The 15,693-nt window shown below is 30.0% G+C and overlaps 2 protein-coding genes across 2 annotated transcripts; both read left to right on the top strand.

The window, feature by feature from the left end:
* Positions 1–5,385: 5,385 nt before the first annotated feature.
* GGTG_00988 (hypothetical protein) lies at positions 5,386–7,483 on the top strand (the record flags this gene model as incomplete). Its single annotated transcript, XM_009218743.1, has 5 exons — positions 5,386–5,390; positions 5,625–5,643; positions 6,632–6,662; positions 7,136–7,152; positions 7,391–7,483. 5 exons carry the CDS (start codon positions 5,386–5,388, stop codon positions 7,481–7,483), a joined length of 165 nt encoding a protein of 54 aa, XP_009217007.1.
* A 7,539-nt stretch (positions 7,484–15,022) lies between these two features.
* On the top strand, positions 15,023–15,693 carry GGTG_00987 (hypothetical protein; the record flags this gene model as incomplete). The annotated part of the gene is made up of 3 exons (XM_009218742.1): positions 15,023–15,054; positions 15,378–15,542; positions 15,636–15,693. The coding sequence occupies 3 exons, from the start codon at positions 15,023–15,025 to the stop codon at positions 15,691–15,693; spliced, it is 255 nt and encodes an 84-aa protein (XP_009217006.1).

The raw sequence follows: 15,693 nt of genomic DNA, 5'->3' as shown, positions 1-15,693 counted from the left end.
TTTAGCGGTAACGGGCCGCATTAAACCGTAAAAAGCAACGGGTTAAACCCATTTTCCGAACGGTTTATTTAAAGCCGTTAAATACCCGGGCGCAACCGCTATTGCAAAATTTGCTAACGCAACGATTATTACAAGCTATTTTCCGAAACGCTTTAAAAAAGCCCTTACGGTAATGCTACCCAAACCAAACAAAACCACCGAAAAAAAAACAAACCGGGGAATGGAAATTTATCGTTTTATTATTGTTAATTTTAAAAGCAATTAAATTAATTATAGCATAATAAATTGCAAACAAAACGGAAAAAAAAAGCATTTTTTTTAACGGCCAAATGGGCAACCAACGGGTTAAAAGCACGGAATTAGCAATTTAAAAAGTAATAAAAGCTATTATAATAGCATAAAATTACGGCGTTACCGCGTTATTGCTACAATTTAACCTATTCGGGGCATTTAATACCGTTAACCATTTCCGGTTGCTAAATACGCTAAAAAAGCGCGGTTTTTTATTACCAATCGTTAAGTAAATGCGAAAGTAGCTAGCAAATAAAATTGCCATTTTGCAATTTAACGGCAACATTTCGAACCCGATTTTAATCCGAACCGGAATTTTTTAAAGCTTTTTTTTATTTTTTATCCTATTTATTATATACATTGCATTGCTATACGAAAATTTAAAAAACATTTTAAAAACTTTCGTTACCGGGTTTGCTAACGATACCAATTTATTAACAATAAAAAATACCGCAAAAAATATAATTCGGCTTTTAAAAATAGCTTAGCCCAAATGCAAAGCGTAAATAGCTAAATACGGTATAAAATTTAATAGCGCCAAAATAAAATTTATTTACTTTATTAAAAACGAAAACCCGTTTGTAATTTAATTTAGCGATATAACGGTTGCTTTTAATTAAACGGCTAAATTTTTCGGGGTTTAGCTAAATGCTTGCTTTAACTTTAAAAAATACGTTAAAAAGGCAAAAAGCAAATAAAAAAGGCAATAATTAGCTTTAACCCAATTTATTTCGTTAACGTAAAGCAATACGTTTGCAAAAGAAAAGCTTTTTACAACGTAATTTGCCGCACGGCTTTGGCATACGGCGCAATAGCTTATTATATAGCTATACCGGCAGCGGGCCGCTTTAAAAACGCCGTTAAATAGCTTTAAAAAAAATAGCGCGCGTATTTAAAAACCATAATTAAAGCGTATAAAGCTACTTTTTTGGCTAATTTCGAAACCGAATATTTTATTCCTTTAATCGATTTGTATTTAAACGAAAAGGTATTAAACGCAAAAAAACAATGGGAAAAATCCGGAATAAAAAACGTAATTTAAACCGGTATCGATAAAATTAAACAATATTTTTAGCAATTAAAAAACCGAAAAAAACGAAAGTATTACATTTTTTAAATTTAACGGGCAAAAACCGGTAAGCGTAAAAATGAAACCCTTTGGGCCTTTTTAACTTTAAGCCCGGTTTTGCCCCGGCAATATTAATAATACGAATAAAAATTAAATTAAAAACTAACGTTAAAGCATAAAAATTGGTTAAACGAAAGCGCGCAAAAAAAAGGAAAAAAATGGCTCGAAATTAAATAAAACGCTAAATGCAAAAATACCCGCGCCGTAACGGCAAAAGCAAACCCATTCCGGTTTGCATTTTATGCAAATAAATTTAATTTTTATAATTTAATATTAAAAGCATACTAAAAATTTATTAAAGCTTAAAACGCTATAGCCATTTAATTAAAAATAAAAAATTAAAATTAAAAGCATTTTTATAAAAATAAAACGTTTTCGATACGCATACACCCCGTTGCCCGTGCAAAAACTGGCAAAAAAAAAACCGGCATTTTATTTACTAACCAAATGCTTTTTTTACAACAAATAAAAAGCGGGATCGGGCTAAAAAAACGCGGGTTACCGTAAAGCTTATTTCGAAAAATGGCAATAAAAAACAAAAATTAATACCGGAACTAACGCAAACCAAAACAACCCCCTTTTCCCCCCCTTTTTTTGTTAACCGCACGTTTGGAAATAAAAACGGGCAAATTTAACAATTTTAAAGTGGTAAAAAAAAACGACCGGCTAAATACGCAAATACCAAAAAAGCGCGTTGCTTTAAATAAATAACCCAACGCCAAACCAACCACCAAACGCAAAAATTTAAAAAAAAAGCTACAAATACATACCTAGCCATATTTAGCAATATTTAACCGCAAGCCCGGGAATAAACCGTTACTTTACATGCTTTAACGCTTACGAATTTTTTCCCGCAACATTTTTAGCATTTAATTAAAATACGCTAAATTGTTTTTATTATTAACTTGCGGCATAACCTTTATGCAAATTTACTTACGGAAAGTTAAAAAAAATAAAAAATAGCAAAAGCAATATTGTTACTAACAAAAAGCCAGCATTTACTAATTATTAAGTATATTTAAAAACAAGCTTTTTAACTTTTAAATTATTAGCAATTTCCGTAGCGTTATTGGTACGAAACAAAGCGTTAAAAGCTTTCGAAACGTAAAAAGCGAAAGTTTGGGGTATTAATATTATATTGCCAAAAAAAAACCGTATAAATTCCGAACCGGCGGCATTACCGCTTAAAAAAGGAATTTTAATACCGAAAAAAAAAGCATACGGAAATGGTTGGTACCAAAACCAGCACCCGTTAGCATACCGGATTTGTTAAATCCGTTTTTGTTAATACGCTAAAACGTAAAAACCTCGAAAACCAAAGCGTTATACGCTTTTTACCAACCGTTAACGAACCGGTATAGCATAAAAAACCGATAAAACCAAACCAATTTACCAAACATTTGCAACAATTACTTAATTTAATATAAAATAAGTTTTTAACCGTAAAAAGCGGTTTGTAATATTTAATAAAAAGCTTGGCAATAATACGTGCTTTTTTAATGGCAATAAAATAAAATTAAACAAAAATATGTTAGCAATACATTAACAATACAATTTAATACAAAAACAAAAAACAATTTACCGCTTTATACCGAACGTTCCGGTTAGCATATAAACGATAAAATAACGCGTTCAAATTTAAAGCAATTAATAAATTAGCAAAAACGGAAATTACGCGGGAATATAACAAAAACGAACCAATTTTAAAATAATAAATAGCAAATTTGCTAAACCGCTTTTTTCCGCTTTGCTTTTTATTTGGGCTATTGGCTAAATAACCAATATAACCAATACAAATTTTACGAACGGAATTAAATAATTAATTAAAACGTAAGCAAAAAAAAAGCAAAAAATTATATACGTTATTTTTTAAAAAAGCACGATACTTTTAAGGATAACCGTTAAAACGTTTATTGCTTTGCGAATTATAAATTTGTATTGCTAAATACGCAACGTAATTAAAACAAAAAAAAAGCACGAAACGAAAACGAAAAAGCAAAGGAAAAACCAATAACGTAATTAGCGTTAATTAATGCATTATTATTACCGTTGCCGTTATCGTTAAAAAAATTGTTATTAACAAGGACAACCGCCGGAAAAGGACGGGAAACGGGGCGGGGCAAAGCAACAATAAAATTGGAAAAAGGTAAAATTGCAAAGCCAAAAAAACGAAAAAAACCAAACGAAAACCTTTCGTTACTTTAATTATTATAAGCGCCGCTAACGCCGCGGCCATTACGTTTGGTAAAATTGGCTTTAATTTTAGCCTTTTTTTAAAAAAAAGCAAATATAACGGCAACCAAAATAAATTAAACGCAACGAAATTAAGCAAGGTTGTAAAAGTAAAAAATAAGCTAAAAAGCGCGTAACGGAACGGAAACAAAAAGGAAAAGGTGGTAATAATTAAAAAGGATTGTTACGGCGTTAAAAAAAAGAGCCGGCAAAAAAAAAGGTTGGAATTAACGAAAAAAAAAAGGAAAAAACAAGCATAATTAAAAAAAGGAACGAAAAAGCAAAAACCTTTTCAAACCTTTCCGGCGTTATTCCGCCGGAAGCAAAAAGCACGATTATTTCCTAAAACGCAATTACTAACTTTAATAAAGCCATACGTACCCGGATAGCTATATACGGAAGCACCGTTACCCTAACGGATACGGCCAAACATTAATTTAACAAAAATACGAACGAAAACGTTAACAAAAACGGTTATTATTACCAAATTATTTAAGGCAAGCCAATAGGAAAAAAGCGGAATAATAATATAAAACCCGTTATACCAAACTGGAAATTAACCGTACCCGGAAATACAACGCAAAATTAAAAACGCAACGCGCCGGCCCCGCGCAATAACCCGGATAGCCAAACCACCGTTTATACGCAACGAACGCTAAAACCACCCCAAAGCAATAGCGCTTTTACAAAACTACATTTTTTACATGTTTTTTTTAAAGTTTTTTATATATTAATATTATACCTTTACTTTACAACCCCTTTTTGGCCGGAAGGTACGAAAACGCTTTTTTGCCGGAGCATTTATTAACAATCGAACGGAGTATAGTAAACGGCGCCGACGGTTTAACACCGAACCGGCACCGGCGCGCAAGCGCAGGGTTTTTTTTTTAAAGCTACACCCAAAGGTTTCCCCCACGCAATACAATAGCAATAGCATTAAGGTTTTTCCCATAAACAAAACAGCGTATAAATAAATAATATTATTAAATTTTTCTTTTTTTGCCCGCTAACTTTTTCCAAATTTAAAGCGTTTTACAAGTTCCAAAGCTATTGCTAACTTTTTTCCAAGCAATACTTTTGCAAAGCCTTTTAGCAATTCCCAAAGTTTGTTGCGTTTTTTTTTATATGTTATATTCCTTTTTTTAACTTTTTTATTTAATAAGGCATTGCTGCTTACGGTAATGCGTTTTTTCGTTTAACATAATTTGAATTTCTTATTCCTGGTTAAAATTAATTTTTACTAATATGGTGCTTTTTGGTTTGGCCAAAGCCAGCTTTAGCAAAAAAACGTAAAAACTTAAATGGATTTGCATGGTTAAAAATAATTAAAATTTATAATTAATTGGAAAAATAATTTATTAACCCGGAAAAGTCCGAATTTCTTTTTATCCAATTTATTGTTTAACCTTTTTGTTTTAATATTAATGCGCAAAAATTAAGCGTTGTTTCCTTTTTTAAAAGTTGGGTTTTTAAAAAAAAAATTGTTGGCTTATTTAGCTATGCGCTTGCGCAATACTTCGAATTTAGCTTAAAGGTTTTGGCATAGTTTGGTAATTTTTTTAATTTCCAATTCCGTTATTAAACCCTTTTTTAAGCTTTTTATACGCCGTAAGCGTATATTTATAATTAGCGGAAAACGGCGTTATTTTTGTATTGTCGTGCATTAAGCTATTGTAAGCAAATTAAGCAATAAGCAATAATTATTCCTTATTAATTTATTTGTAATTAACGTAATGTTGTAAGTATTGCTTTATAATTTAATTCGTTCGTTCCGTTTATCCATTCTTTTAAAAATAATATATTATTAATAAAGCGTATTTTGCTTCGAAAAAGCTTGTAAAGGCTTTCCAAAATTTGCTTGTAAATAATTTATTTCGGTTTGTAATTAAACGCTACGAAATGCCGTAATTTGCAATTACATACCGGAAAAAAGCGTAAGCTATTTGCGTAGCATTATTGCTTTTTTGTATAGTAAATATAAAACGTATTTAGTAAGCTTATTTATTAATATTAATTATTAATATTAATATGCTATTATATTAAATGCTTATTATTGGCTTTTTAAATTTAAAAAATTTAATAACAAAATTTATAATAACTTTTTATTATGCTTTACTAAGCGCTAGCAACGGTTAAAGCAACCCATAAAAAAATGCTTGTTAAATTTAGTTTTGGCAGAAATTTAACAATCTTTTATTGCTTTTTATACTTTAGCTTGGGTTTTGGTAAACTTATAGTATTGCTAAAGCTTTTTCCAAATTTTTATTACCTTTTGGTATTTATAAGCCGGTAGCCCGTAAATTTTAAGAATTTAACCGGGGTTTAATCCTTTAGCTTAATTATTTTAACTAATGCCCGTTAAATTGGAATTAACGATCCTTTTAATTTATAAGCCAAAAGCGTTTTGGTTTTTTCCAAAGTTTTAACCTTATGGCTAACCCTTTTGCTTAAAGCGTTTGCTTTGCCGTTTTCCAAATTATTGTGGTATACAATTTTAATGTTGTAATTTTAAACGTATTCGTTCCAACGGGTTTGCCATTTGTTAAAGTTTTGGTTAATAATTTAATGCGCTAAATTTTTATAATTTGTATATATTACAACTTTATAATTAATTTTATACAAATACATTTTTTATTTTTTTAAAGCTTAAATAATAACCAAAAGCTTTTTATCGTAAATTAGGTAATTTAATTTTGGTTTTTTTAAAAAAAAATTAAAAAAAACGCAAAAATGCAACTTTTTTGCTCTTTTTTTTAATTAAATTATTTATTTATCGCGTAATTTAACGCATTTATTTTTATTTCGAATAATTTATCGGGGTTTAAAATAACCAATACTAACTTTTTAAAAATTGCATTTTTAAATTGTTCGAAAGCGTTTTATTTTCGTACTTTTTAAAAAAATTAAATATTATTTTTGGTAAAATTGCTAAGAAATGCAATTTTATTGTTAAAACTTTAAATAAACCGTTAATAAAAGTTTAAAAAGGTTAAAAACGCCCGTACATTTTGTAAGTTACTTAATACAAGCTAATTATTAATTTATTCCATTTTGGCTTTATTTATTTTAATTTTTTTTAATGTAATAACGAACCCGAAAAATACTATTTTTTAAATATGCTATATATATTTGTTCGCGTTAATTAAAAGCTTTGCTTTTTAAAGTTTTTGCAATATTTAATACATATGCTATTTGTATAATTGCTAAATAAAAAGCAAAAAAAAACGTTTTTTGCCCGCGCGCAATAACAATAACGACCAAACAAAAAATTAAAGCCATTACGAAAACCGGAAACGCCAATTTGCTTAAAAGCTAAGCGGGCTCGGTAATACCCCAACGCGCCGTTGCAGCGCCAATGGAAAAGGTAGCAAGCTTAAACTAATCGAAATACGCAATACGCAATGGGAATTTTACAAATTAGCAATAACCGAAATAAAAACCAAATGCAAGCACGAAAAAACCTTAATTAATTATTGTAACCAGGGTTGGGAATTAAGTTAGTAAGTTAAGTTATTACCATGACTTTAACTTACTAAAAAAGTTATGGCGGTAACTTTAACTTACTATAACTTACTAATAACTCACTTAAATAACTTAGCAAGTTACATTAAGTTATTTGGATAAATAATAAAGTAAATTGGTATAAATTTAATTAAATAAATAAGTAAATATATTTGTAATAAAATACGTAAGTACGCAAATAATTTATATATATATATATTTATACTGTTGGAACAGCATTGCGGTGCGCGTGCGATCCGGAAAGGGAGGTTGTTACAAGAGGCTCTGGGATCCTCCGGATCCCGCATGGGCCAACTCTATCTGCCTTAGGCAGAGCAGGGAACCACCCTTTGGGTGATTGTCCCTGCGCATATAAGGGGCAATCCTGTGCCCTTCTTTTGGCAGATAGAGTCCTTCCTCCGAGTGCACAATAATAGGATTTTCCCCAAATCATTGAAATCGTTGTTCACCTCAACCAGGAGATTTCCGAGCCTTAAAACAGGAGTACCAAACTCCTACCAACATATACTTTGTTTTATTTATGGGAAAGACCTTAATGCTATTGCTAAGTGTTGCGTAAGGGAAACCCTTGGGTTTGGCTTAAAAAAAAAAACTTTGCGCTTACGAACCGGTGCCGGGTCGGTATTAAATTGCCGGTTCCGTTTATTATAATCCGTTCGATTGTTAATAAATGCTCCGGCAAAAAAGCGTTTTTATGCCCCCAGCCAAAAAAGGTATAATGGTAAAATAAAAATGGGAAATTAATATATAAAAAAAATTATAAAAAAACGTGTAAAAAATGTGGTTTTAAAAAAGCGCTATTGCTTTAGGGTAATTCCGGCGGTTACCGTTAAGTAAGCAAAAACTTAACTAACCGGGTGGTTGTTACGTAAAGCCCGCGTTCCGCGCTTTCGGCTTTACGTTATGCTTTCGGGTACGGTTCGTATCCGGTATAACGTGGCTTTTTTTTGTATTGTTATTTTATCCTTTGTAATTAGGTATTGGCGGCCGTTTTTATTAACGTTTTCGTACGTATTTTTATTAAATTAGTGCTTAACCATTTCCGTTAAGGTAACGGTGCTTTTTAAGCTTGCCATTCGGGTATTTATGGTTTTATTGGGTTAAAAGTAAATAATTATATTTTGGAAAGTAATTGTGCTTTTTTTTGCCGGCGTAATGGTTTTGGGAAAGTTCGAAAAGGTTGCTTTTTTACCGGTGCTTTCCTTTTATTTTGCTTATTTTTTTTACTTTTTTCCTTTTTCCTTTTTTTTTACTTTTTTACCTTTTTTTCCTTTTTTTTTTTAATGCAACGCTCCGTTCTTTTTAACCGCTTTTTTTTCTGCATTGCTTCCGGTTATTTTTTATTGCTTTAATCCTTTTTTAACGCCTTTTCCAACGCTTAGTTATGTTTTTATTTATTTTATTTCCGGCCATTTTTAACTTTATTTTTAATTGGTTGCAATGCTAATTAATAGCTTTTCCCAAAAAAAAGGCAAAACCAAAGCCAATTTTGCTAAACGAGGTGGCCGCAGCGGTAACGGCGTTCGTAATAATGGTTAAGCGAATAAAAAATTTGCGTTCGGTTTTACTGCTTCCAATTCTTCCGATCCTATTGCTTTTATCGCTTTTTTTGCTCGTTCCGCTGCCCGTTTTTTTCCGGTAAAAATGCCCGATAATAGCAACAATTTTTTAGCAATAATAATAACAATAATAACGGCAATAACGCGCAAATTAACGTTAATTACAATATTAATTTTTTAATTTTTTTTGCTTTCGTTTCGTTTTTTTTCCATTTTAATTTTATCGTATATTTAACAATATAAATTTATAATCCGCAAAATAATAAATGCTTTAACGGTTATTCCCAAAAGCATTATGCTTTTTAGCAAATAACGTAAATATTTTTTTCGTTTTTTTCCGTTTGCGCTTCGGTTAATTATTTAATTTTGCGCGTAAAATTTGTATAAATTGCGTTAGTTACTTGGTTAATGGTTTGGGTAAAAAGCAAAACGGGAAAATGCGGTTTAGCAAAATTGCGGTTTGTTATTTTAAAATTAATTTGTTTTTTTTGTAATTCCGGGTAATTTTTATATTTGCTAATTTGCTAATTATTTTAAATTTAAACGCGCTATTTTGTTATTTTTGTGCTAATCGAAACGTTTAGTATAAAGCGGTAAATTATTTTTTTTTTTTGGCCGGGTTATTAACGTATTTTTTCCTAGCTTTATTTTGTTGCAATTAAAAAAGCTTGTGCTACCGCCGGGCTTTTCGCTAAATATTACAAAACGCTTTTTAAAATTAAAAATATGCGTTACTTTGGGTTAAATAATTGTTGCAAATGTTTGGTAAATTGCTTTGGTTTTATTGGTTTTTTATAATTTGCCGGTTTGTTAACGGTATAGTATAATGCTAAAAAGCTTACAACGCTTTGGTTGTTAGGGTTTTTACGTTTTAACGTACTAATAAAAACAAATTTAACAAATCCGGAATGCTTACCGGTATTGGTTTTGGCTTTAACCGTTTTTAAATGCTTTTTTTTTAGCGCCGGGGTTTTTATAAGTGCAAATATTACCGGTTCAAAGCTTATACGGTCCTTTTCCGGCAATATGGTATTAATGCTTTAAGCTTTTGCTTTTTACGTTTCGAAAGCTTTTAACGCTTTATCGCGTACCAATAAAGCTGCGGAAATTGCTAATAATTTAAAAGTTAAAAAGCTTGCTTTTAAGCAAGCTTAGCAATTGGTAAATGCTAATCCTTCCCCGGTAACAATGCTATTTTTATTGCTTTTTTTGCGCTTTTTAATTTATATAAGCAATTCCGTATAGCGGTTATAAAATAAATTAATAATAAAAACAACCTAACGTTTTTCGATAAAATATTGGAAATGTTGCGGGAAAAAATCCGCAAGCGCTAAAACATGTAAAGCAACAGTCCGTTTCCGGGCTTGTTATTAAATATTGCTAAATACGGTTGGGCGTATATTTATAGCTTTTTTATATTGGGTTAATGGTTTGGGTATTTGCGTTTAGTAATTGGTTTGGCGTTAAATTATTTGTTTAAAACGGTTCGTTTTTTTTATGCTTGCGTTTTTAACCAATCGTTTTTTATTATTATTTTAAAATCGTTAAATTTGTTTATTTTAATTGCTAAATATGCGGTTAATAAAAAAAAAGGGGGCGAAAAAAAGCAATTTTGGTTTGTTTTAATTTTGGTAATAGTATTTATTTTTTGCTATTATCGTTCGAAATATGCTTTGCGGTAATTTTATTTTTTTAGCCCGAATTTGCTTTTTATTTGGCGTGGAAAAGGCATACGGTTAACAAATAAAATGTTATTTTTCGTTGCCCGGTTTTGTACGGGCAACGGGGCGTATACGCGTTAAAACCGTTTTTATTCCACAAAAACGCTTTTAATTCCAATTTTTCCGTTTTTAATTAAATAACTATAACGCTTTAAGCTTTAATAAATTTTTAATATGCTTTTAATATTAAACCGTTAAAATTCGGTTTATCCGCAAAGGTTACGGGCCGAAATAAATTTGCTTTCGTTGCTATAATGCAGGTATTTTTGCATTTAGCGTTCCATTTAATTTTAAACCATTCCTTTTTTTTCCTTTTTTTGCTTTCGGTTCGTTAATTTTTATGCTTTAGCATTAGCTTTTATTTTAATTTTTATTTGTATAATTACCGGGGCGGGGCCGGGTTTAAATTCGAAAGGTTTTATTAAATTTTATTTTTGCGCTTACCGGTTTTTGCTTGCCAAATTAAATAGGTATAATATTTTCGTTTTTTTCGCGGTACTTTAATTATCGAAAGTATTGCGTTACTTTATCGGTACCGGTTTGAATTACGTTTTTTATTTTAAATTTTTTCCATTTTTTTTTTGCTTTTAATACCTTTTTATTTAAGTATAAATTAATTGGAAAAATAAAACATTTAATTTCGAAATTGGCTAATAAAATAGCTTTGTAAGCTTTAGCAATGGTTTTTAAATACGCGCGCTATTTTTTTTAAAATTATTTAACGGCGCTTTTAAAGCGGCCCGTTGCCGGTATAGCAATATAAAAAGCTATTGCGCCGTATACCAAAGCCGTACAGCAAATTACATTGTAAAAAAGCTTTTTTTTTGCAAACGTATTGCTTTGCGTTAACAAAATAAATTGGGTAAATGCTAATTATTGCTTTTTTTGCTTGCTTTTTGCTTTTTTAATATATTTTTTAAAATTAAAACGGGCATTTAACCAAACCTTAAAAAATTTAACCGTTTGGTTAAAAATTACCGTTATATTGTTAAATTAAATTACGGGCGTATTTTCGTTTTTATTAAAATGGATAAATTCCGTTTTGGTGCTATTAAATTTTATGCCGTATTTAATTGCTTATACTTTGTATTTTGGCTAAATTGCTTTTAAAAAACGGGTTGTATTTTTTTCGGTATTTTTTATTGCTAATAAATTAATATCGTTAGCAAAACCGGTAACGAAATTTTTTAAAATGCTTTTAAAATTTTCGTACAATAATGCAATATATATAATAAAAAATATAAAAAATAATTTTTTTTTTGGGAAATTCCGGTTCGAATTGGGATAAAGTCCAACGTATTGTTATTAAATTGCAAAATGGCCGTTTTATTTGCTAATTACCCTTTTACCCATTTTATAATTAGTAAAAAAAAGTTATGCTTTTTTAACGTATTTAATAATCGTAAGTAATTAACGGTATTAAATGCTTTAAATAAATTAAATTATAATAACAACGCGGTAACGCCGTAATTTTATGCTATAATAATAATTTCCATTACTTTTTAAATTGTTAATTCCGTGCTTTTAACCCGTTGGTTATTTATTTAACCGTTAAAAAAAATGCTTTTTTTTTCCGTTTCGTTGGCAATTCGTTTTGTTATAATTAATTTAATAATTTTTAAAATTAATAACAATAAAGCAATAAATTTCCATCCCCCGGTTTATTTTTTTTTCGGTAATTTTGTTTGGTTTAAATAGCATTACCGTAAAGGCTTTTTTAAAGCGTTTCGGAAAATAGCTTGTAATAATTGTTGCGTTAACGAATTTTGCGATAACGGTTGCGCCCGGCAATTCGGCGGCTTTAAATAGCCCGTTTGGAAAATAATTTTTGCTTGTAACTTTTTATGGTTTAGTACGGCCCGTTATTTCCATAATATTTTGCAAGGTAATAAATACGGGCATTTAAAAAGGGTTTGGGAAAAAATGGTTCGAAAAATTGGGTTTGCTAATATTAAATGTATTGGCTAACGGGTTTGGAAAAAATTTGGTTAATAAAATTTCGGCTTTTTTTAATAATTGCGTAACGAATTTGGGTTTTTTCCAATTTTAATTAAATTTAATAACCGGTTTGGGTTTTTTTTTAAAAGCTTTTTAAACGGGCCCATTTTTCGAATTTCCAAAATGCGCCGTTTTTTTTGGTATTTTATTCCGTTGCGGAAATAACGCTTTTTTAATAATTAAACATTATTTAATGTTTTTTTTAATAAATGTTTTATCCGTAACTTTATGCGTTTTTTATGCTATTTGCGTTTTGTTTTTGGTAAGTGCGCGTTATAAACGGTTTGCTTTTTTGCAAAGGTTATTAAATTTTTGTATTTAATAAAAAACGCGTTTGTTAAAAGGGTTTAATTTCCGTTAAAAAGCAAATTGGTTAGCAAATTTAATTAATTGTTGCATTAATTTATCCATTTTTTTATTTATGGTTTTAACGTTATGCATATTTCCGGTTGTTATTAATATATTGGCCATTTTAATTTTAAATTTTGCAAATTCGTTTATTAGCTTAACGTTTTTCCATTTTTAACTTTTGGTTTATCGAAATTAAAATTGCTACAATTTAATAAAAACGCAAAGTATTTGGGATAAATGGTTAAATTTTTTTATCGTATTATTTTATTTTAAATATTTTATATTAAATTATTGCATTATCCAAACGTAATTAATTGTGCTATTTCGTTTTTTTCGTTTTTATTTTGTAACCTTTTTGTAAAGCGTTGCTAATTTAAACCGTTTGCGGCGTGCTAATTTTAAAAAGGGTTTGCTTTTTGCGTTATATTTATTGTATAAATTCCAGGTTAAATAATAAAAGTTAAAATTGCTTGTAAAAATTGTATGCTATTAGGTTAAATAAATAGCAATTATGGTAAAAGGTATTGCTTAATTGGAATTTGCTTTAAAATTTGGTAAATATATTAAATATATTTTAAATGGGCTTTTTAACGTAATAATTGTAACTAAAGCCCAATCGTAACCGCACCGGGCGATTTATAATTTAAAAGCCAAACGGTTATGCACGTAAAGTGCTGCGTTAAAATTGGATTTTTAATAATAAATAAATTCGTAATTGCAATTATACGGTTTTAATAAATCCTTATGCTAATTGCGCTCCGGCTTTTGGATAATTATAATATTATATTGTTTGTTGCTATAAAAGGGAAAGTTGCTTTTTTTTTTTGCTTTTTTCCATATTTTAATATAATATATTTATTTTTATAAATTGTTATTATTATTAATTGGCTAGCTAAAAATAAACGTAATTCCGGTTGCAAAAAGGTCGAACGGAACCGGTATAAAGCCGGGCCGGGTCGGTTAAAATGCAAACGATTAAAATAAAGGTAAAGCAAAAGCTTTGTAATTCGGGGCAAAAATAAAATTGGTATTGGTAATTGCGAAATTGCTAAATATTATTAAGTTATTAATGGTTTAACTTTCGTTTATTCCTTTTATTTTTTTATTTTGCTAAAACCGAAAAAAGCAAAATTTGGGTTTGTAAAATATTGGTTTATCGTAAAAACGGGTTTGGAAAAGTTTAACGTTTTTTTGTTGCGGGATTTTCGTGGTTTGCTTACCCGTTTTTTAATTAAATTTTTATTTTTATTTTCGTTGTTTTTAATAAAAAGCCGTTTCGTTTGCGTTTTATTAGCAATTTTAAATTAAATAAATTGTTTTTTTCCTGCAACGTTTAAAAGGGGCCAGGCAAAAAGCGGATAAATGCGGAAAAAGGAAAGGTAAAAGCGGCCGGTTAATTTGTTTGGTTTGGTTAAAGTACGCGTTCGTTTTTTATTTTTAAAACAAATTGTTTCGGCCGGTTTAAAAACGCGTTTTTAGCCTTTTTAACCTTTTTTTTCGTTGCGGGGCACGCTTATCGAAAAGCCGGGTAATTGCTTCCGCAATTGCAACATTTCGGCTTGTTTTTTTTTGCAATAAATCGATCGTTATAAAACGGGCACAAAAGTTTTCCTTTTTTTGCCGTTATTATGCAACGGCCCGGCGCAATGCGGGCAACGGGTTGTTTTTTTGCAAAATTTCGATTTATATCCTTACTTATAACATTTATAGCATTAAACGGCTTTCGTTCCGGTTGCAAACGGTTTAACGTTAAAATTTTCGCTTTTAAATACCAAACCGTTATTGCATGCGGTTTAAATTACGGCGAAAAATATAATCCTGGCCAATACCGTAACGTACCTTTCCGGTTACCGAACGTTTTATATATAAATAAAATTAATTTTTATCCCAATATTTTGCGCTTTAAATTCGTATAGCAATTTATTATTATCGTTAGCGGCATTTTAACAAACGCTTTTAATTATAACGTTATAAATTCGGGTTTAGTATATTACTTTGTTACTAATATTTTAATAACCCACGCAATATTTTTTGTATATTTAATAACGGTTATATAAAATAAAATTATTACGTTATTATTAAAAAGTTTGCGGGTTGCTTTTACGTTATTGCCAAACTTTTTAATTAATGTAATAATAATTTTAACGGGTATGCAATTTGCAATTTCGGGGAAAACGTTTTTAATTAAAATTGTAATTTTGCGTTTAATGCGCGCGGAAATGTATTTCGGGAAAAAAGGGCCGGTATTGGGGTATGTATAAAAGCAAACCGTAAATGGGTAACCGCCGGTTTAACCGCTTTACGGTAAACCAATTACTAAAATTAAAGCGTAATTGGTAATTTATTTGCAAACGTTGCATATTTTAACAATAATTTCGTTTTTTATAATGTAAAAATAATTAAACATGCGGTTACAATAATTGCGGGTTTGCGTTTCGAACGCGTTTATTACGGCTTTAATTTATTCCTTTACAATTTTAAGCATTAATTTAATGCTACCGAAAGGTATAAAAGGCTTTAATGTTTTAATTAATTGGTTTTTTAAATTTGCAATGCTAATGCGCGTTGGGAAAGGGTCGGGGGCGTTGGTTATAATGGTATTATTGCTGGCTTTGGAGCGGTCGGTAACCGTTCCGCCGCTTACGGGGCTGTTAGCGCCGCTAGCAGCCGCGCCGAAAGCGCGTTCGCGCGCGGACATATGTTCGGTGGCAAACCGGGGGCGAGGAATTTGAATTTAATGTTAGATTTGCTGTATTTAATGGCGTTTTCCCGTTGCAAGGTTAGGGAAGCAAAAAGTTTTGTTATTAAAATATATATATATATATTTTAAAGCTACAATTTTTACCGCATTAATATTTTTTTGCCCAAAAAACGGGTACGGCATATTTAA

Source organism: Gaeumannomyces tritici (assembly GCF_000145635.1).
Source record: "Gaeumannomyces tritici R3-111a-1 unplaced genomic scaffold supercont2.1, whole genome shotgun sequence".
In the NCBI taxonomy this organism is placed as follows: domain Eukaryota; kingdom Fungi; phylum Ascomycota; class Sordariomycetes; order Magnaporthales; family Magnaporthaceae; genus Gaeumannomyces; species Gaeumannomyces tritici.
This window is presented reverse-complemented; position numbering and strand designations above follow the sequence as displayed.